The 20,969-nt window shown below is 53.4% G+C and overlaps 1 protein-coding gene across 2 annotated transcripts in view; it reads left to right on the plus strand.

Annotated features, from left to right (window-relative positions):
* LOC146252638 (plexin-A1-like) overlaps positions 1-20,969 on the plus strand; it is a 98,448-nt gene that overhangs the window by 70,707 nt on the left and 6,772 nt on the right. The window contains exons 11-25 of one of the 2 annotated variants that reach the window (XM_084679499.1): positions 3,504-3,600; positions 4,529-4,719; positions 7,920-8,071; positions 8,498-8,618; positions 8,710-8,846; positions 9,645-9,812; positions 11,005-11,098; positions 11,668-11,904; positions 13,561-13,704; positions 15,105-15,339; positions 17,179-17,321; positions 17,812-18,068; positions 19,018-19,084; positions 20,446-20,592; positions 20,763-20,919. In XM_084679499.1, coding sequence (XP_084535625.1) covers positions 3,504-3,600; positions 4,529-4,719; positions 7,920-8,071; positions 8,498-8,618; positions 8,710-8,846; positions 9,645-9,812; positions 11,005-11,098; positions 11,668-11,904; positions 13,561-13,704; positions 15,105-15,339; positions 17,179-17,321; positions 17,812-18,068; positions 19,018-19,084; positions 20,446-20,592; positions 20,763-20,919 — 2,347 coding nt within the window. Of the gene's footprint in view, positions 1-3,503; positions 3,601-4,528; positions 4,720-7,919; positions 8,072-8,497; positions 8,619-8,709; positions 8,847-9,644; positions 9,813-11,004; positions 11,099-11,667; positions 11,905-13,560; positions 13,705-15,104; positions 15,340-17,178; positions 17,328-17,811; positions 18,069-19,017; positions 19,085-20,445; positions 20,593-20,762; positions 20,920-20,969 lie in introns of both variants that reach the window. The other variant, XM_084679501.1, reaches the window with a different exon arrangement.

Raw genomic sequence — 20,969 nt, forward strand, 5'->3', positions numbered from 1 at the left:
GTGTATGTGTTATACAGCCCCCCATGGATTGGCCTGTCAGGTGGTTTAGATAGCAGCCAATTACAGCGCAGCACCGCAGATAAAATGATGATGAATTGCAGTGGAGTCCTGGAGAGACAGGCAGACCCAGGAGATAGAGGGATGAGGAGGTGAGACAGAGAGAGAGACGAGGGGAGAGAGAGACGCAGGCAGACCCAGGAGATAGACGGATGAGGAGGTAGTGAAAGAGAGGAGAGAGACAAGAGGAGAGAGAGAGACAGAAAGAGAGAGAGAGAGAAGAGAGAGACACGCAGGCAGACCCAGGAGATAGAGGGATGAGGAGGTAGTGAAAGAGAGGAGAGAGACAAGAGGAGAGAGAGAGACAGAAAGAGAGAGAGAGAGAAGAGAGAGACACGCAGGCAGACCCAGGAGATAGAGGGATGAGGAGGGAGAAAAAGAGAAGAGAGAGAGACAAGAGGCAGGCTTCAGTGATTCTGAGAAGGAAGGAAGAGAGAGAAGGACAAGTGGAGAGGTGGAAGGTACTTGGATGGAGAAAAGAAAAAAGGAAGGAAGAGAAAGAAAGATGAATTATATGTAACCTTTCAGTTAAGAGTGATGCGGGCTGAGACTGCCGACAGCCAATAACGATGCTCGCTCTAGTCTCTTCAGTCCAATCAGTATGCTCGCTTCACTTACCAGTGAAACTTGCTCAATTTTTTCTTTCAGCAACACACACACTCTCACACGCACACACATCAAACTCACATGTACACACACACAGGACTCACACACACCACAGCCCCCCCCCCCAGAACAGGCCTCTCCCTGGCTGGCATATGGAGAGGCCTTCATGGAGGTGTGTGTATCCAGCTGGAGGACTGAAGACTCCAGCATCAGCACCCTGGCTGGTCCTGATGCTGCATGATTAATGATGCACCCACACACACGCACACACACGCACACACATGCACACACAGAGATACAGACACACGCACTCACAGATACACAAACACTTACACGCATACACAGACACATGAACTGTATACAGTATAGGCACATAGATACACACACATACAGTTGACAGTCACACAGGGATACACACACACTGTATACAGTACATGTACACAGATACACACAGACACAGTAGCCACACACACATATGTTTGTGTGTGTGCTGTGTTGCAGCAGGCTGTGTTTGGGGTGAGAAGCAGCTTAATTAGGCTGACTGAAGACATGTCTGAAGCTTCCTCTGTAGTAGCTCTAATTAGAACAAAGCATGCTGTCTACACACACACACACACACAGAGAGAGAGAGAGAGAGAGAGAGAGAGAGAGAGAGAGAGAGAGACGGCAGGGGGAGAGAGGAATAAACTGGAACTGGAAGAGAGATAGAAGGGAGTCGAGGAGGAAAGAAACAACAAAACAAGTTCTCCTCCCCTCCACATTCCTGTCCCTGGAAGGAGAGGAGGAGAGGACAGATAGCAGTGCTCTTAGTCACTATGTCAGAGAGGCAGGAGGTGACTAGAGGAAGGGAGGCAGGGGAGTCAAGTGAGGCAGGGGAGTCGGTGGAGGGAGAGAGGTTGAGAAGAGAGGTGTGTACGTAAGTCTCCAGTCTGCTGAGGGAGGGGTGGAGAGGGGGTGGAGTGGGCGGGAGGGAGGTGTGTGTCTCCAGTCTGCTCGGTTATTTTAAGGCTGGGGTCCTGGTTTTCCTGCTATCCCTTCAACATGACTAATTATACCAGGATGACCCACACACACACACACACACACACTCATGTTCTCACTATCTACAGATGCTAGGTTTTGTTAACATAGGCATTTTCCATCCATGCAGACTCGGGATATCCAGCTGCTCACACAGACACACACACACACACACACACACACACACACTCCTCCCTGTATGGGTAACCTGGAACATGCTCTCCCGGGAGGGTGTACTCAGAGAGAGGGAGAGAGAGAGAGACGGGGGGGGGGGGAGGGAGGGAGAGAGGGAGAGAGATAAAGGAGTGTGTGTTGTAATGAGGTCAGGGACGGGCTTCTGCTCACCTTGTTTGTGGGTGTAGGGGTGTGTGTGTAGGGGTGTGTGTGTCTCACCTTGTGCTGGCGTTGCTCTCCTTCAGCCCCCTGGGGCGAATAGGGGGTACCGCCAATTAATTACCCCAGCAGCAAAGTGTGTGTGTTGTGTGTGTGTGTATCTGCATGTGAGTTTGATTATTCACACCTCCAGCGCTATGAGCTCCAGGCCCAGACAGGGAGTGTAGGCAGAGCGGCTGCCCCAGGAGGAGCGCTCCTCCCTGGGGAGACGCCGGGCCCAGGGCTGCTGGGAGGATGGATTGGGGATCATGGTGCAGACTCAGCTGTCGGGGTACAGAGAGAGAGGAGGCCAAACTTAATCCGTCTTTCCAAACCAGAGGAGCGTTCATCAACACTCCACTGAGGGGAACCTCCTTAGCAACCATGTAACTGCATAGCAAAACATAGTGGTGACATTGTAGTTAGAGAGGAACTACAGTGGAGGAACAGTGTGTTTGGTGGTAGAAGTTGTTTCACAAGTGTTCTGGTTCCATGGTTCTAGATGGTGAGTTCTGGTTCCATGGTTCTAGATGGTGTGTTCTGGTTCCATGGTTCTAGATGGTGTGTTCTGGTTCCATGGTTCTAGATGGATCTAGATAGGGGAGGTAAAGTTCCCTTGACATGGTGTCATTGGCTGGTGAACACAGGCCCTATGAATAAGGAATGATGTGGTACCTATATGTGTGTGTGTGTGTGTGTGTGTTGTTGCAGGGTTGTGTGTAGTTAAAGGTGGGTGTGTTGTGGGTGTTTTGGGGGCTGTGTGTGTGTGTGTGTGTGTGTGTGTGTAATCTGACTAGTTAAAGTTTAATACAGACCCACTACTTACTGGACTGGTGTCTATAGCCCTTCCACATGAATGATGTATGAGACGAGCGATGTGTGTGTGTGTGTGTGCATCATGCATGCAGGCGAAGCCCCCAAACGAGGGGTGTCATGGAACAAATTGAAAATGCCAGTTTCACTTAATCCTCTTTCCCACCTCCCTCCTCTTCCTCGCCGTCTCCTCCTCTTCCTCCCTCTAACTTGCCACTTAACTAACGTTAAAATGAACTCTCCTGTCTTCCCATTGCATTGCACATTTTCATCTCTCTTCCACTCCTTCACTGCTCACAGATAGGGTTGTTATTATATTTATTGTTAGCTGAGATGCATATATAGAGAACGTGCTAGGAATATCTATTTATCTCTCTATTCATGTCTCTCTCTCTCCATCTCTCTCTCTCTGCCTCTCTCTCTCTCCATCTCTCTCTCTCTGCCTCTCTCTCTCCATCTCTCTCTCTCTCTCCATCTCTCTCTCTCCATCTCTCTCTCTCTCTCTCCATCTCTCTCTCTCTCCATCTCTCTCTCTCTCTCTCCATCTCTCTCTCTCTCTGCCTCTCTCTCTCTCTCCATCTCTCTCTCTCTGCCGCTCTCTCTCTGCCTCTCTCTCTTCATCTCTCTCTCCCCAGTATGACTATGAGGGAAGTGACATCAGTGACCTCCCAGTCGATTTATCAGTGGTTTGGAACGGCAACTTTGTCATCGACAACCCCTTCAACATCCAAGGTACAGTACAACCCCTCCTCTTCTCTTCTCTCCCCTCCCTTCAACACTGCCACCATCCCTCCTCCTCACAACACTGTCTCCCCGCCCCTCCCCTCCCTGTCCTTCCTCTCCCCTCCCCTCCCTGTCCTTCCTCTCCTCCCTCTCTCCTCTCTGTGTTATCTCTGTGAGGCTGAGTGCCTGGCCATGCCTTTTCTTCACCCTGCTGTTCACAGGAGATGTATTATGTAATTAAATCATTCATTTGGTTCTCTTTAATTAACGCGGCTCTACTTTAAAGCTTATCCGTGGCCAATCAGATTAGTGCTGAGGCCGTGGCGGATGGATATGCTGCTCCTTTGATGTCCCGAGGCTGTTAACTAGTGCCCAGCTGGGGCCGTCTGTCTGGCTCCCTCCCTCCTCTCTCTCTCTCTCTCTCTCTCTCTCTCTCTCTCTCTCTCTCTCTCTCTCCTTCCTCCCTCTATCTCTCTCTTTCCCACTTCTGTCTTTCTCTCCCTCCTTCCTCATTTTTCTCTCCCTCACTCTCCCAATCCATCTTTCTCTAAATATAGATTTCTCTATTTCTCTCCCCTCTTTTCTCTCTACCATATCTTTCTATTTCCCCCTCTCACCTTTCTCCCCTCCCCTCCCCTCTTACTTTTCCTTTCCTCCACTCCACCCCCACCTCTGTTCACCCATTGTGTCTGTTGGTCTCACATGTCTCTCTGCCTCCAGCTCACCTGTATACGTGTCTCTGTGCCTCCAGCTCACCTGTATACGTGTCTCTGTGCCTCCAGCTCACCTGTATACGTGTCTCTGTGCCTCCAGCTCACCTGTATACGTGTCTCTGTGCCTCCAGCTCACCTGTATACGTGTCTCTGTGCCTCCAGCTCACCTGTATACGTGTCTCTGTGCCTCCAGCTCACCTGTATACGTGTCTCTGTGCCTCCAGCTCACCTGTATAAGTGCCGTGCTCTGCGGGGCAGCTGTGGGATGTGTCTGAAGGCTGAGCCCAGGTTCGAGTGTGGCTGGTGTGTTCAGGAGAGGAAGTGCTCTCTGCGTCAGGAGTGCTCCCCCTCTGACAGCACCTGGATGCACGCCACCGCCGGGAACAGCCGCTGCACTCACCCCAAGATCACCAAGGTGACGGGGGGAGGGGGGGTGTGTGTGGGGGGGGGGGGTGGGGAGGGGTGTGTGTGTGTGTGTGTGTAGAGCAGAGCAGTATCTTGCCCAGCACTCGGCTGGTGGAGGAGGAAGCAGGAAGCAAGGCTGGAGCTGTCAACACACACCCTCTAATCAAGAACTCCTCTCTCTCTCTCTCCTTCTCTCTCCTTCTCTCTCCTTCTCTCTCCCCCTCCATCCCTCTCTTTCACCTTCTCTCCCTCTCTCTTTCATTGTATTTGACTGGCTTTCAACTTTCAGTTTGTACAAAAGTTTATATTTGTACTTGTAATTTAACTGTCTCCCTCTCCCTCTCCTTTTGTCTCCATCTCTCTCCCTCTTTCCTTCTTTCTCCACCTCTCTGTCGGTCTCAGAGGAGGTGATAGTGATGATGTGTTTCTATTAAAACTCAGGACCTTGACTGTGCCCTTGTTAACTGAGCTTCTGTCTTACTGCATGTTACATCAACCAAGAGAGAGAAACACACCAGAGAGAGGGGGAGGGAGAGAGACACCAGAGAGAGAGACCAGAGAGAGGGGGAGGGAGAGAGACACCAGAGAGAGAGACCAGAGAGAGGGGGAGGGAGAGAGACACCAGAGAGAGAGACCAGAGAGAGGGGGAGGGAGAGAGACACCAGAGAGAGGGGGAGGGAGAGACACCAGAGAGAGGGGGAGGGAGAGACACCAGAGAGAGGGGGAGGGAGAGAGACACCAGAGAGAGAGACCAGAGAGAGGGGGAGGGAGAGACACCAGAGAGAGGGGGAGGGAGAGAGACACCAGAGAGAGAGACCAGAGAGAGGGGGAGGGAGAGACACCAGAGAGAGGGGGAGGGAGAGAGACACCAGAGAGAGAGACCAGAGAGAGGGGGAGGGAGAGACACCAGAGAGAGGGGGAGGGAGAGAGACACCAGAGAGAGGGGGAGGGAGAGACACCAGAGAGAGGGGGAGGGAGAGACACCAGAGAGAGGGGGAGGGAGAGAGACACCAGAGAGACACCAGAGGGAGGGGGAGAGAGAGACTAGAGGGAGACACCAGAGATATGATTCATTCCCCCTTCCTCTCCTCCTCCTTCCTTCTTCTCCCCTATTCCTCTCCTCCCCTTCTCTCCTCCACTTCACTCTCTCTTTCTTCATTTGCACACAAGCCTCAGAGTGCAGCAGTAATTGAATTATTTCTCTCCTTCCATCTCCTCTCTCCTCCGCCCCTCACCTCTTCCTCCCTCTCTCTTTCTCTCTCTATTTCTCTCTCTTTCTCTCTCTCCCTCTCTCTCTCTCCCCCTCTCTTCCTCTTCCTTCTGTTCTTCTCATTGTCTCTTCAGGGTCTCAGCTCATTTTGACTGACATCTTGTCTGCTAGTCTTTACTCCAAGGACTCTCCTCCCTCCCCCCTCCTCTTCTCTTTCCTACCCCCCTCCCTCCCTCCTGTTTTTCTCCCTCCCTCCTATTCTCCCCCTCCTTCCCGTCGTCCCTCCCTCCTGTCCTCCCTCTCTCCTGTCCTCCCTCCTATTCTCCCCCTCCCTCCCTCCCCCCTCCCTTTCTCTCGTTGCGTCTCTGGAGACACTGTGAAGACAACGTGTTGAAATGAGGCTACACTTAATAAAAGGAGGGAGGGGAGGGGGGAGGAGGGACAGGCTCCCTAGAGCCCCCTCAAGCATTGAAACTCCCCAACCTATAACATCTCCTCCCCCCTCTCCCTCCCTCTCTCCCTCCCTCCTCCCAGCTCACACTTTCACAATCAATAAGAACTATAAGACTGGTTCTTCCTCCTTCTCTGAAACCTTCCAGAGGTACATTCCTCTGTGCTCTCCCTGCCCTCCCTCCCTTTCATCACCCCCTCAATCTCTCACCTCACCCCCCACAGCAGCATGGCTGAATAAGAGAAATAGTACATCAGAACCCGGCTGGAGAGGGGAGGAGAGGAGGGGAGGGGAGGAGAGGAGAGGAGGGGAGGGGAGGAGGGGAGGGGGGGGGGGGATATAAAAATATAACAAATCAAAACACATTTTGAATCAAACAAAGAAGTCCAAGGCCATTAATCAAACAGTGTCCAACATGTGGGCCTGGTCAAGTCATGGAATCACTGGATCCTGCCCTTCTCTCCCAAAGACGGCATGGAGCTTTCTGACATGGCTCACGAGCTAGTTCCTCAATCTTTCAGTAGAGTGTGAAGTGTAAGAACAGCAGTCCCGCTGCCCTGCACACACACACACTCCACTGGCCTGCTCTGGCAGGGGTGTGCGGGGGTTCATATCCAACGACCCCTCTGAAACCAATTAGAAGCACTCTCTGTTGGCAGAGGCCAGAGAAGCATGTATTCTTCATACTGAGGTCTTGGTAGGGGTGTGTGTGTTTGTACAACGCTGGATGGGAAATGTAGTCTCAGGGCCCCTGAACATGAGCCTAGGGCATGATGGGAATTGTAGTCCTACACCTCCAAACAAACATCAAAGAGTGGATGGGAATCCACGTCCTCTGGTCTGGCACCTGGCCAGCCAACCAGAGAGAGGCAGCCAGCCAGATTACCCATAATAACCCTGCCATGGTTTCCAGGGCCGTCTGCAACGCCACACATCAGTCATCGTGTTTGTTTTGTCGCGCCACACCTGTCCTCGTTACGGCCAATGATCGGGCTAGATAAATCACATTATCGGATCTCCACGCGTCACCACGGTAACCAGGCACAGGCTCGGAGTGGCGGTAATAAGTTTCAATTAGCCGGGGCTCCTGGCCAGGGTGTTCTCTGTGTTCACAGAGAGAGGTGATTTCTCCTCGTTAGGAACATTGTATGACTGTGTGTGTGTGTGCGATTGTGCATGTCAGCGGGCCACTTAGGAACGTTCTCTGATTCTGTGTGTTTTTAGCTTGTGTATATGTGCAATCATGCATGTCAGCGAGCCACTTGGGAACGGTGTGTGTTGATCTGCTCTTGTGGCTGTTTTGGAGTTTTATGTGTGTGAGAGTTTACTAAATATGCAACTGTGTGTAGACGTGCATGAGTGTGTGTGTGTCCCCTGTATTCTCCTCATGATCAATCCCCATTTCTACCACATGATGATGTTGTGTTTGTTAATAACAACATTCCCATTCTCTACCCCTCCATCTGCCTCCCTCCTCCCCTCCATCCCTTACCCCTCTACCCCTTAACCCTCCACCCCTCCGCCTCTCCATTCCTCATCCCCCCTGCAGCTGTACCCAGAGACGGGCCCTCGTCAGGGGGGCACCAGGCTGACCGTGCTGGGGGAGAACCTGGGGCTCCAGTTCCAGGACATCCAGGTGGGGGTGAGGCTGGGCAAGGTGCCCTGTGTACCCCTGGAGGAGGAGTACGTCAGCGCAGAGAGGTGAGCCTGGTCTCTCTCTCTCCTGGTCTCTCTCTCTCTCCTGGTCTCTGTCTCCTGGTCTCTCTCTCCTGGTCTCTCTCTCTCCTGGTCTCTCTCCTGGTCTCTGTCTCCTGGTCTCTCTCTCCTGGTCTCTCTCTCTCCTGGTCTCTCTCTCTCCTGGTCTCTCTCTCTCCTGGTCTCTCTCTCTCTCCTGGTCTCTCTCTCCTGCTCTCTCTCTCTCCTGGTCTCTCTCTCCTGTTCTCTCTCTCTCCTGGTCTCTCTCCTGGTCTCTCTCTCTCCTTCTCTCCTGGTTTCTCTCTCCTGGTCTCTCTCCTGGTCTCTCTCCTTGTCTCCTGGTCTCTCTCCTAGTCTCTCTCTCCTAGGCTCTCTCTCCTGGTCTCTCTGTCTCCTGGCCTCCCTAATGCCCTCCCTCCCTCCTTCCCTCAGGATCGTGTGTCTGCTGAGCGATGCCACAGGTTACCGTGTGCAGGAAGCGCAGGTGGAGGTGTGTGTGAGGGAGTGTGTGTCCCAATACAGAGCAGTGTCCCCGCGCCCTTTCACCTTTGTGGTAAGAACCCTCGACACCCCCCCGCTTGTCTTCCTGCTGTGTCAGTCGGGTGTGTGTGTGAATTGTGTTGACCCTGGTCGTCTCCCTCCAGACCCCCTTCTTCTCGCGGGTGCTCCCCGCCCAGGGGCCTCTGTCTGGGGGCACCAGGGTCACCATCCAGGGCAACCACCTCAACGCTGGCTCCTCCATCAGCATCCACATAGGACGCCAGCCGTGCCTCTTCAAAAGGTGAGGGGGGGTGCAGGGGTGTGGGGGGTGCAGGGGTGAGGGGGGTGCAGGGGTGTGGGGGGTGCAGGGGTGAGGGGTGTGCAGGGGTGTGGGGGGTGAGGGGGGTGCAGGGGTGTGGGGGGTGCAGGGGTGAGGGGGGTGCGTGGCAGGATGGGGTTGTCTGCAGGTAAAGGTGTGTGTGTGTGTGACTATGAATTGTGTGTGTGTGTCTCCATGCAGAGTGTGTTTGTGATAACCACCTTGTCAAAATGTGTGCCGTCTTCTGGGGCTCTGTGAGGTGTGTGTAGGTTGTGAATAGCGTTGCCATGGAGACGGGGTGAGAGAGATGGGAGCAGCATCTCCAAGGTGTTAGATGGCAGCGAAGAGAAACACTCCAGACACACACACACGCACAGGCATGAACACACTCACACACACATTTGCATTCTGAAACCAACCCACCCATTTACATCTGTCTAAAAGAACATCACTTCCTCATCTTTACCCCTCTTTACCTCCCTCCTCTCTCTCTCTCCCCCTATTTACTCCTCTCTCTCTCCCCTCCTCTCTGTGTCCCTGTGTTTTGAGGTTCATGTTGTTTAATTGTAAGTAGTTTAACTACATGCTCTTGTGGTTCTTCCCTTTGGCACTTATTAGTTTTTTTTCACAATGTATGCTTCATGTTTTGGCTACCCGCAATGTTTGGGGCTATCTCGTTGTTTAGCTTTTGTAAAGCTTTTTCTTGGAAGTCGCTTCGGATTACAGTGTCTGCTAGATGAATCCATGTAAATGTGTCTCCCCTCCCCCCCCCCCCTCCAGGAGGACCTCTCGGGAGGTGGTGTGTGTGACCCCCGCAGGCGTGGCCCCCGCCAGCGTTCCCCTCCTGGTGGACATCGACTCAGCAGAGCTGCGGAACCCTGAGGTCCACTTCAACTACACCCTGGACCCCACCGTGCTGCACATAGAGCCTGACTGGAGCATAGCCAGGTGAGGAGGAGAGGAGGGGGAGGAGATGGAGGGGAGGAGATGGAGGGGAGGAGATGGAGGGGAGGAGATGGAGGGGAGGAGAGGAGGAGGAGGAAATGGAGGGGAGGAGAGGAGGAGGAGATGGAGGGGAGGAGAGGAGATGGAGGAGGAGATGGAGGGGAGGAGATGGAGGGGAGGAGATGGAGGGGAGGAGAGGAGGAGGAGGAGGAGATGGAGGAGGAGATGGAGGGGAGGAGAGGAGATGGAGGAGAGGATGGAGGGGAGGAGAGGAGGAGGAGGAGATGGAGGGGAGGAGATGGAGGGGAGGAGAGGAGGAGGAGGAGATGGAGGAGGAGATGGAGGGGAGGAGAGGAGATGGAGGGGAGGAGAGGAGGAGGAGATGGAGGAGAGGATGGAGGGGAGGAGAGGAGGAGGAGGAGATGGAGGGGAGGAGATGGAGGGGAGGAGAGGAGGAGGAGGAGATGGAGGAGGAGATGGAGGGGAGGAGAGGAGGAGGAGGAGATGGAGGGGAGGAGATGGAGGGAAGGAGAGGAGGAGGAGGAGATGGAGGAGGAGATGGAGGAGGAGATGGAGGAGAGGAGGAGGAGGAGATGGAGGGGAGGAGATGGAGGGGAGGAGAGGAGGAGGAGGAGATGGAGGGGAGGAGATGGAGGGGAGGAGAGGAGATGGAGGGGAGGAGATGGAGGGGCGGAGAGGAGGAGGAGGAGATGGAGGGGAGGAGAGGAGGAGGAGGAGATGGAGGAGGAGATGGAGGAGGAGATGGAGGGGAGGAGAGGAGGAGGAGGAGATGGAGGGGAGGAGATGGAGGAGGAGATGGAGGGGAGGAGAGGAGGAGGAGGAGATGGAGGGGAGGAGATGGAGGAGGAGATGGAGGGGAGGAGAGGAGGAGGAGGAGATGGAGGGGAGGAGATGGAGGGGAGGAGAGGAGGAGGAGGAGATGGAGATGGAGGAGAGGATGGAGGGGAGGAGAGGAGGAGGGGATGGAGGAGAGGAGGAGGAGGAGAGGAGAGGAGGAGATGGAGGGGAGGAGAGGAGGAGGAGAGGATGGAGGGGAGGATGGAGGAGAGGAGGAGGGGATGGAGGGGAGGAGAGGAGGAGGAGATGGAGGAGAGGAGGATGGAGGGTAGGATGCAGAGGAGGAGGAGGGGATGGAGGAGAGGAGGATGCTGAGTGTGCTTGTTTCTCTCCTCAGTGGAGGAACTCTGTTGACCATCAGTGGCACCAACCTGGCAACCATCCGAGAGCCCAAGATACGAGCCAGATACGGCCAGGCGGAGTCTTTCCATGTGAGCACAGACACACACACACACACACACATATACATACACATGCACACACACACACACACACAGGTGTACACAGAAGACAAACAAGCACATACACGTACACATGCACACATACAGGTTAATCAACTAATTATTGAAATAAATCACCAGTTTCCTGTTAATTGAGGTTACCTTGGAAACTGAGGTGTTTATAACATTAGGATACTAATACTCTCACTCTTTCTCTCTCCTCCTCTCCATCCCTTCTTCCCCTTTCATTTCTCCCTCTCTCTCCTTCCCACTACCCCACGCTCTCCTTCCTCTCTTTCCATCCCCCCACCTCTCCTTCTCCACCCCCCACCCCACCCTCTCCTCCTCCTTCTCCACCCCCCACCCCACCCTCTCCTCCTCCTTCTCCACCCCCCACCCCACCCTCTCCTTCTCCACCCCCCACCCCACCCTCTCCTTCTCCACCCCCCACCCCACCCTCTCCTCCTCCTTCTCCACCCCCCACCCCACCCTCTCCTTCTCCACCCCCCACCCCACCCTCTCCTTCTCCACCCCCCACCCCACCCTCTCCTCCCTCCCAGAACTGCACGGTGTACAACAGCTCGGTGATGGTGTGTCTGGCTCCCTCGCTGGTGGACTCTGAGCGGGGCTTCTCGGAGGCGGGCACTAGTCCAGACGAGCTGGGCTTCTACATGGACAACGTCCAGGGCCTGCTGGTGGTCAACCACTCCTTCAGCTACTACCCCGACCCTGTGTTTGAACCCCTCAGCCCCTCTGGAGTCCTGGAACTGAAGCCCACCTCCCCCCTCATCCTCAAGGTCAGCTCCCACAGAGCCCTGTGGTGGTGGGCGGGGACTGTCAAGTTATCAGCACTATAATATTATCAAAATATATATATATATATTAATGACGGTGATGGTGATTAGGGTAATATTGATGGAGGAGATGACAGTGGTGGAGGTGATGACAGTGGTGGAGGTGATGACAGTGGTGGAGGTGATGATAGTGGTGGAGGGGATGACAGTGGTGGAGGGGATGACAGTGGTGGAGGGGATGACAGTGGTGGAGGTGATGACAGTGGTGGAGGTGATGACAGTGGTGGAGGGGATGATAGTGGTGGAGGGGATGACAGTGGTGGAGGGGATGATAGTGGTGGAGGGGATGACAGTGGTGGAGGGGATGACAGTGGTGGAGGGGATGACAGTGGTGGAGGTGATGACAGTGGTGGAGGTGATGACAGTGGTGGAGGGGATGACAGTGGTGGAGGTGATGACAGTGGTGGAGGTGATGACAGTGGTGGAGGTGATGATAGTGGTGGAGGTGATGACAGTGGTGGAGGAGATGACAGTGGTGGAGGAGATGATAGTGGTGGAGGGGATGACAGTGGTGGAGGGGATGACAGTGGTGGAGGTGATGATAGTGGTGGAGGGGATGACAGTGGTGGAGGTGATGACAGTGGTGGAGGGGATGATAGTGGTGGAGGGGATGATAGTGGTGGAGGTGATGATAGTGGTGGAGGGGATGATAGTGGTGGAGGTGATGATAGTGGTGGAGGGGATGATAGTGGTGGAGGTGATGATAGTGGTGGAGGGGATGATAGTGGTGGAGGGGATGACAGTGGTAGAGGGGATGATAGTGGTGGAGGGGATGATAGTGGTGGAGGGGATGATAGTGGTGGAGGGGATGGTGATGTTGGTAATGATTGATATTATGAAGTTACTGGCGACACTACAGGCTAATGTTATTACAGTAATACAGTGTTACCATCCATTCAGTCCTCGTTCCCCAGTGAACGCGTCTATAAATCCTCAACATTATGCCAGTCCTGGAGCATCAACTGTCACAAAGAAAACCTTTTACCTTGTCATGCATTCATCCCTGTGATGAGATTCACACCAAACAGTGTGTGTGTGTGTGTGTGTGTGTGACAGCCATTGCTCCGCTACTAAATGATGAATGTGTATGGAGGAAGATTTCCTCGTACAGCAAGCTGCACACACACACACACACCAGACATATATGTACGCAGACATCCAACGCACACACACACACTCGTGTACACACACATCAGACACACATGTACACATACCGACATCAGACACACACACGTACACACACACACAAACATCGGGAGTTTAGCCCTGACAGGGAGAAATGCTATTTGCAGAACTAATCAGTGCTGTTTTCAAGACCCGCATCACATTCTCCACACAATTAATATCTCATCTGATGTGGTACCTGGGGCGTGCAAGAGAGAGAGAGAGATTGTGTGTGTGTGCGTGTGGAACAAGGCAGGGTGTGTGTAGAAGTGCACTGTGTGGAATACTGTGGGAAGTGTGTGTGTGTCCCTCCTGCTCTCCCTCGTAGCCTGGGAGGAAGTCAGCAACACGTCTCTGACTTGACTTTGCCATGTTTACTGGTTGTTGTGTTGTGTCCCGGCTGATGTTGCTGACTGTGTGTGTGTGTGTGTGCAGGGTCGTCACCTGGTCCCGGCTGCTCCTGGTAACGGCAGGCTGAACTACACGGTCCTGATCGGAGAGACTCCCTGTGTGCTCACTCTGTCTGATGCCCAGCTGCTGTGTGAGTGGCCCAACCTCACAGGACAGCACAAGGTCACGGTGAGGACACACACACACCACCTCACAGGACAGCACAAGGTCACGGTGAGGACATACACACACCACCTCACAGGACAGCACAAGGTCACGGTGAGGACATACACACACCACCTCTCAGGACAGCACAAGGTCCCGGTGAGGACACACACACACCACCTCTCAGGACAGCACAAGGTCCCGGTGAGGACACACACACACCACCTCACAGGACAGCACAAGGTCCCGGTGAGGAGAGGACACACACTCCACCTCACCAAATGACCTCATGTCACTTTAACACACACACACACACACACACAGACTAGTCCTTCCACACCAGATGTGCAGTGCCACCTCTCTTGTTTGGACAGCTAGCTCTAACTCCACACTTCCCTGCAAATACCTTCAAAACCCTTCAAAGTTGTGCCAGCTGGTCTGTGTGATGTGATATGATGGCTCTTCAGTGTGCTGGGAGGGTTTCTCCTACAGCTGAATGTCATGTCCAATATCGGAGAGAGACTTTTCACAGAGTTGCTTTAGTAATTCATACTTCTGACAATGGCACTTTAAAAATAGAGCTGTCTGTTTCTATCACTTTTGCTGCCACTGTGTGTGTGTGTGTGTGTGTTTTCCTGTGTGTGCGTTCTTGTGTGTGTGTGTGGGGGGGGGAGGGGTGCTGTGGGGCTGTCTGGAGAAAAGGGCACAGCTGTACTCTGTATTCCCTGTTTAGACTGACCTACATACAATACCCCCAGTAGGGCTTCACCAGGGCCTGTGTGTGTGTGTGTCTGTGTGTGTGTGTGTCTGTGTGTGTCTGCGTGTGTCTGTGTGTGTGTGTGTGTGTGTGCGTCACAGCTGTGTGTTGACTGCTGGGTCCCTTGTCCCTTTGAACTTTTCAAATAAACTTTTTTTTATTTGTGTCTCAGTCCTTCTACCACCCTGACCCCAGAATAGAACCCAGTAGAGTACAGTAAAGTCCAATCAAATAGAATATAAAAGAAAGTAGAGTACAGTAGCATAGAGCAGAACCAGACCAGAATAAACTAGACCAGACCCAGACCTCACCAGACCAGAACCAGACCAGGTGTCCTTTCTGTAAACTCAATGTTGCCAAGGGCAGCAGAACACAGTAACAGTGATGTTCATCTCAGCAGTTTAATGTTCTGTGAGATGAGACCCTGTTGCATCCTTGATTGTAGACCTTCTCAAAAGATGTGTGTGTGTTCTAGGCATGTGTGGGTTCTAGGCGTGTGTGTGTTCTAGGTGTGTGTGTACAGACAGACATGTGTTTCTGTCACAACACTTCCTCCTGTTCTACATTCATTACCACATCTCCTCTGGGACAGTTTATTCTACCAGAGTCATGGTCATGGAGTGGTTTGATGACTTTGTCTAACATGGGCTTGTGTGTGTGTGTGCAGGTCCGGGCGGGAGGGTTTGAGTACTCCCCAGGCTCCCTCCAGATCTACTCCGACAGCCTCCTCACCCTGCCCGCCATCGTCGGCATCGGAGGGGGCGGCGGCCTGCTCCTATTGGTCATCATCGCCGTGTTGATAGCCTATAAGAGAAAGTCCCGTGATGCGGACCGCACACTGAAGCGTCTCCAGATGCAGATGGACAGTCTGGAGTCCAGGGTGGCGCTGGAGTGCAAGGAGGGTGAGTTCCTGGTCTCTACCCCCACACTACCCTGTCTCTCTCTCTCTACCCCCACACTACCCTGTCTCTCTCTCTCTGCCCCCGCACTACCCTGTCTCTCTCTCTACCCCCACACTACCCTGTCTCTCTCTCTCTACCCCCACACTACCCTGTCTCTCTCTCCCTGTCTCTCTCTCTCTGCCCCACACTACACTGTATCTCTCTCACTCCCTCTCTTTCTCTCTCCCTCTCCCACCCCCCCTCTCTCTGTCTCATTGAAGATATGTCTCTGCTCTGTCCAGTTGTCATGGTAACAGGTCGCTGAGGATGCAGGGGTTGCTCATCTCTGTTTTGCAGAAACGACCGTGTGTGTGTGTGTGTGTGTGTGGGGGGGGGGGGGGGGTATTTTCAAATGTGTCTCTGTGTGTGGGGGTGGAGGTGTTTTTGGGTGTGTGTTTATAGGTGTGTGTGTGTCTGCTTGTAGGTGTGTGTGTCTGCTTGTAGGTGTGTGTGTGTGTGTCTGCTTGTAGGTGTGTGTGTGTGATTGCCTGTAGGTGTGTGTGTGTGGGGGCAGAGACGCCAGGTTGCCTACTGAGAGACAGACAGATGCTGACTAATAGGCCATTATCTCTGTCTGTCCACCCTGGGGTCAACACCTTGTCAGTCCACACACACACACACACACACCACCTTTCATCACAGCTTGACGGATGGAGGGATGTGGAGTACGAGTCTGGCAGGGAGAGGAGGGAGAGGGAGAGTGTTTGGCTAGCCCCACAGGTGTGGTGTGTATGTATCAGTAGTTTGGGCTCTGTAGGAATGCATACAAATGCTTGTTCACAGGAAATGAAGTGTGTCCCTAACTCCGCCTCTTCCCCTCCTCTCCTGCTGGAGCCCCAGCTGGACTAATGAGACAAACAGACAGACAAACAGACAGACAGACAGACAGGCAGACAGTTGTCTTCCCAGTAGAGTAGACAGACATGCTACTCCCAGCAGACCAGTAGACAGACAGGGCATCAACAGCTGGAGGAAATGATCCATCGCTCTCTTATTAATTAACCACTCATGCAATTAATTGACTTTCTTTCCCATGAACTTTGTTTCCTCTCCTTCTTTTCTCTGTCTCTCTCCCCCTCCCTCCCTCCCTCCCTCCCTCCCTCCCTCCCTCCCTCCCTCCCTCCCTCCCTCCCTCCCTCCCTCCCTCCCTCCCTCCCTCCCTCCCTCCCTCCCTCCCTCCCTCCCTCCCTCCCTCCCTCTCTCCCTCCCTCCCTCCCTCCCTCCCTCCCTCTCTCCCTCCCTCCCTCCCTCCCTCCCTCCCTCTCTCCCTCCTCCCTCTATTCCTCCCTCCCTCCCTCCCTCTCTCCCTCCCTCCCTCCCTCCCTCCCTCCCTCCCTCCCTCCCTCCCTCCCCCCTCCCTCCCTCCCTCCCTCCCTCCCTCCTCACCCTCACTCTCTATGTACATCTCTCTGTGTTTTGTGTTTCTACTCCCACATGATTCAACAAGTATAAACGGTATTCATAGAAACACAGCAGACGACACTATTCACATTCTAATTGTCTTTCTCCATGAAGTCAATTAATCTTGAGGCTGTCTATGATAATATTGCCTGTCTGTCTACCTGTCTGTCATGTGTCTACCTGTCTGTCTGTCGTGTGTCTACCTGTCTGTCGTGTGTCTACCTGTCTGTCTGTGATCCTGTCTCTCTGTCTTCCTAGGTATATCTCATAGGTCTACCTGTCTGTCTGTGATCCTGTCTCTCTGTCTTCCTAGGTATATCTCATAGGTCTACCTGTCTGTGTGTATGTCCAGCCAGGTACATCAGTTGACCGTGTGTGTGTGTGTGCGTGCGTGCGCAGCGTTCGCAGAGCTCCAGACAGATATCCACGAGCTGACCCAGGAGCTGGACGGAGCCGGCATTCCTTTCCTGGAGTACCGGACTTACGCTATGAGAGTTCTGTTCCCTGGGATCGAGGAACACCCAGTTCTGAAGGAGATGGAGGTACGGGTCAGTACACCTCAGAACCACTTAACTAACTCACCTCAGAACCACTTAACTAACTCACCTCAGAACCACTTAACTAACACACCTCAGAACCACTTAACTAACACCTCAGAACCACTTAATTAACACCTCAGAACCACTTAACTAACACACTTCAGAACCACTTAACTAACACCTCAGAACCACTTAACTAACACTTCAGAACCACTTAACTAACACCTCAGAACCACTTAACTAACACACCTCAGAACCACTTAACTAACACACCTCAGAACCACTTAACTAACACACCTCAGAACCACTTATGTAACACACTTCAGAACCACTTAACTAACACCTCAGAACCACCTAACTAACACACCTCAGAACCACTTAACTAACTCACCTCAGAACCACCTAACTAACACAGGAGAGAATAAAAACAGGACAAGGGCATCTAGACATCACAGGAAACCCAAACTCCCATGGTTCCTCCTGTATGTCCTAGGTCCAGGCCAACGTTGAGAAGGCCCTCACGCTGTTCGGCCAGCTGCTGACCAAGAAGCACTTCCTGTTGACCTTCATCCGAACCCTGGAGGCCCAGCGCTCCTTCTCCATGCGTGACCGTGGCAACGTGGCGTCGCTGATCATGACGGCGCTGCAGGGAGAGATGGAGTACGCCACGGGCGTCCTCAAACAGCTGCTCTCTGACCTCATCGACAAGAATCTGGAGAGCAAGAACCACCCCAAGCTACTGCTCAGAAGGTACACACACTGCAAATACACACATGCACCCACATACTGCAGTGCAGAAAAGATGGAGCAGGAGGGAGGGTTATGGGAGGGAGAGGAGGAGTATGGGAGGGAGAGGAGGAGGAGGGAGGGGTATGGGAGGGAGAGGAGGGGTATGGGAGGGAGAGGAGGAGGAGGGAGGAGTATGGGAGGGAGAGGAGGGGTATGGGAGGGAGAGGAGGAGGAGGGAGGGGTATGGGAGGGAGAGGAGGGGTATGGGAGGGAGAGGAGGAGGAGGGAGGAGTATGGGAGGGAGAAGAGGAGGGGTATGGGAGGGAGAGGAGGAGGGGTATGGGAGGTAGAGGAGGAGGAGGGGTATGGGAGGGAGAGGAGGAGGAGGGTGAGGAGGAGGAGGGAGGGGTATGGGAGGGAGAGGAGGGGTAGAGGAGGTAGAGGAGGAGGAGGGGTATGGGAGGGAGAGGAGGAGGGAGAGGATGAGGAGGGAGGGGTATGGGAGGGAGAGGAGGAGGGGTATGGGAGGGAGAGGAGGAGGAGGAGGGGTATGGGAGGGAGAGGAGGAGAGAGAGGATGAGGAGGGAGGGGTATGGGAGGGAGAGGAGGAGGAGACCGTTAGCCCAGGTTAGACTTCCACCAGGAAAAATCCCCAGCCTCTTAATTACACCAGATCCTAATTAGGCCTCGTTAGAAGCGGCCATCTTCCTTCAGGTCTTCGTTAAGGCCACAGGTTTGCTATTAAGTTCCCCAATTATGCAAAACCGTCATGTTTTTAAAGAAGATTTGGGTTGTTAGGAGAGGTAATTAATGTGTGTTTGTTTTAAAGCTCTGTCTCCTGTGTATGTTAATGCCTCAGTGTGACGTCCAGGTCAGGCAGCTGCTCACAGAACAAAACAAACAACCCCTCTTCTGAAACTGACTGGCGGAGAGAAAGGTGTTGACTTGTGTCCTGTTCCTGTTTCTGCAGGACAGAGTCTGTGGCTGAGAAGATGCTCACTAACTGGTTCACCTTCCTGTTATATAAGTTCCTGAAGGTGAGAACTCACACACCTGTCTACACACACACTCTCTCTCTCTTCTCTCTGTCTCTCTCTCCATCACCCTTTCTCTCCATCTCATTAGCTGGCTTTTCTACCTCTGTCTCGTCTCTCTCTGTCTCGTCTCTCTGTCTGTCTCTTTATCTCCATCTCTGTCTCTCTCTCTTTATCTCCATCTCTGTCTCTCTCTTTATCTCCATCTCTGTCTCTCTCTTTATCTCCATCTCTGTCTCTCATTAGCTATCTGATTAAGCTCTCTATCTTTGACTGACTGCTCTCGCCTGTGGTCATTAGCTTCCCCAGGGGTGAGGTGTCTGGCTGCCTGCCCCTCTCTCCCTTCATCCCTTCACCCCCTCTCTCTCTCTCCATCCCCCTCTCTCTCCATCCCTCCCTCCTTCTCTCCCCCTCCATCCCTCCCTCTCCCTCCACCCCTCCCTCCCTCTCTCCCCCTCCATCCTTCCCTCCCTCTCCCTCCACCCCTCCCTCCCTCTATCTCCCTCTCTCCTTCCACCCCTCTGTCTTCTCCCTGCTCCCTAGTTCCTTGCAGAAGATTGTACAATTACATCCTAATGAAGCTAGGATGTGAAATTAAAGATAATTTTACCGACAAGCATGTTGTGGAGAGCAGATGAGAGGGGAGGAGAGGGGGAGTGGATGAAAAGAGAGAAGAGGGTCTGGGAACAGGGGAAAGGAAAGGAAAAAAGGGGATGGTATTAGGAAGAGAGAATAGAAGGCACGAGAAGGAGGAAAGGAGAGAGGAAGGGAGGAGGAAGAGAGACAGGAAGAGGAGAGAGGAAGGAAGGAGGAGGAGAGACAGGAGGAGGAGAGAGAAAGGGAGGAGGAGAGAGGAAGAGAGGAGGAGAGAGGAAGGGAGGAGGAGGAGAGACAGGAGGAGGAGAGAGGAAGGAAGGAGGAGGAGAGACAGGAGGAGGAGAGAGGAAGGGAGGAGGAAGAGAGACAGGAAGAGGAGAGAGGAAGGAAGGAGGAGGAGAGACAGGAGGAGGAGAGAGAAAGAGAGGAAGAGAGGAGGAGAGAGGAAGGGAGGGAGGGGGAGAAAGGAAGGAAGGGGCATAGAGGAAGGGAGGGGGAGAGAGGAAGGAAGGAGGAGAGAGGAAGGGAGGAGGAGAGTGATGGATGTGTCCTCGTTAGCTGGTTTTTGCTTAATGAGGGCAGATGCTAACGAGATAAACTAACCCTAACGAGATACTTCAAACATGCAGGAGGAGAGAGAGGAGGAGAGAGGGGGGGTGAAGGAAAGGACTGAGAAGGGGGGAGGAGAAGAAAGACATCTCCGTTTGTGTTAAACTAAAAGTTCTCTCTTCCTTGTCCTTCCGTGGTGTGTGTGTGTGTGTGTCCAGGAGTGTGCAGGAGAGCCTCTCTTCATGCTGTACTGTGCCATTAAGCAGCAGATGGAGAAGGGTCCTATAGACGCCATCACCGGAGAGGCCCGCTACTCCCTCAGCGAGGACAAGCTCATCAGGCAGCAGATTGACTACAAGACCCTGGTCAGACAACACACACACACACACACACACACACAGGCATCTGCTAACAACATAGGCACATGCTAACACACCCAGACACACAAAGGCACACATACACACAATCAAAAAAACACACCAAATCAAACGCACTCCCACAATAAACCACCCTCCCCCCCCCCCCCCCCCCCCAGACGCTCCAGTGTGTGAACCCAGAGAGCGAGACGTCGGAGGTGACAGTGAAGGGGCTCAACTGTGACACCATCACCCAGGTGAAGGAGAAGCTGCTGGATGCTGTCTACAAGGGCAGTCCTTACTCTCAGAGACCCAAGACCGCCGACATGGACCTGGGTGAGGATCTGTCTGTCTGTCTGTCTGTCTGTGTGTGTGTGTGAGGTGTT

Source organism: Hypomesus nipponensis, chromosome 18 (genome assembly GCF_054491055.1).
Source record: "Hypomesus nipponensis isolate SF chromosome 18, ASM5449105v1, whole genome shotgun sequence".
Classification (NCBI taxonomy): Eukaryota; Metazoa; Chordata; class Actinopteri; order Osmeriformes; family Osmeridae; genus Hypomesus; species Hypomesus nipponensis.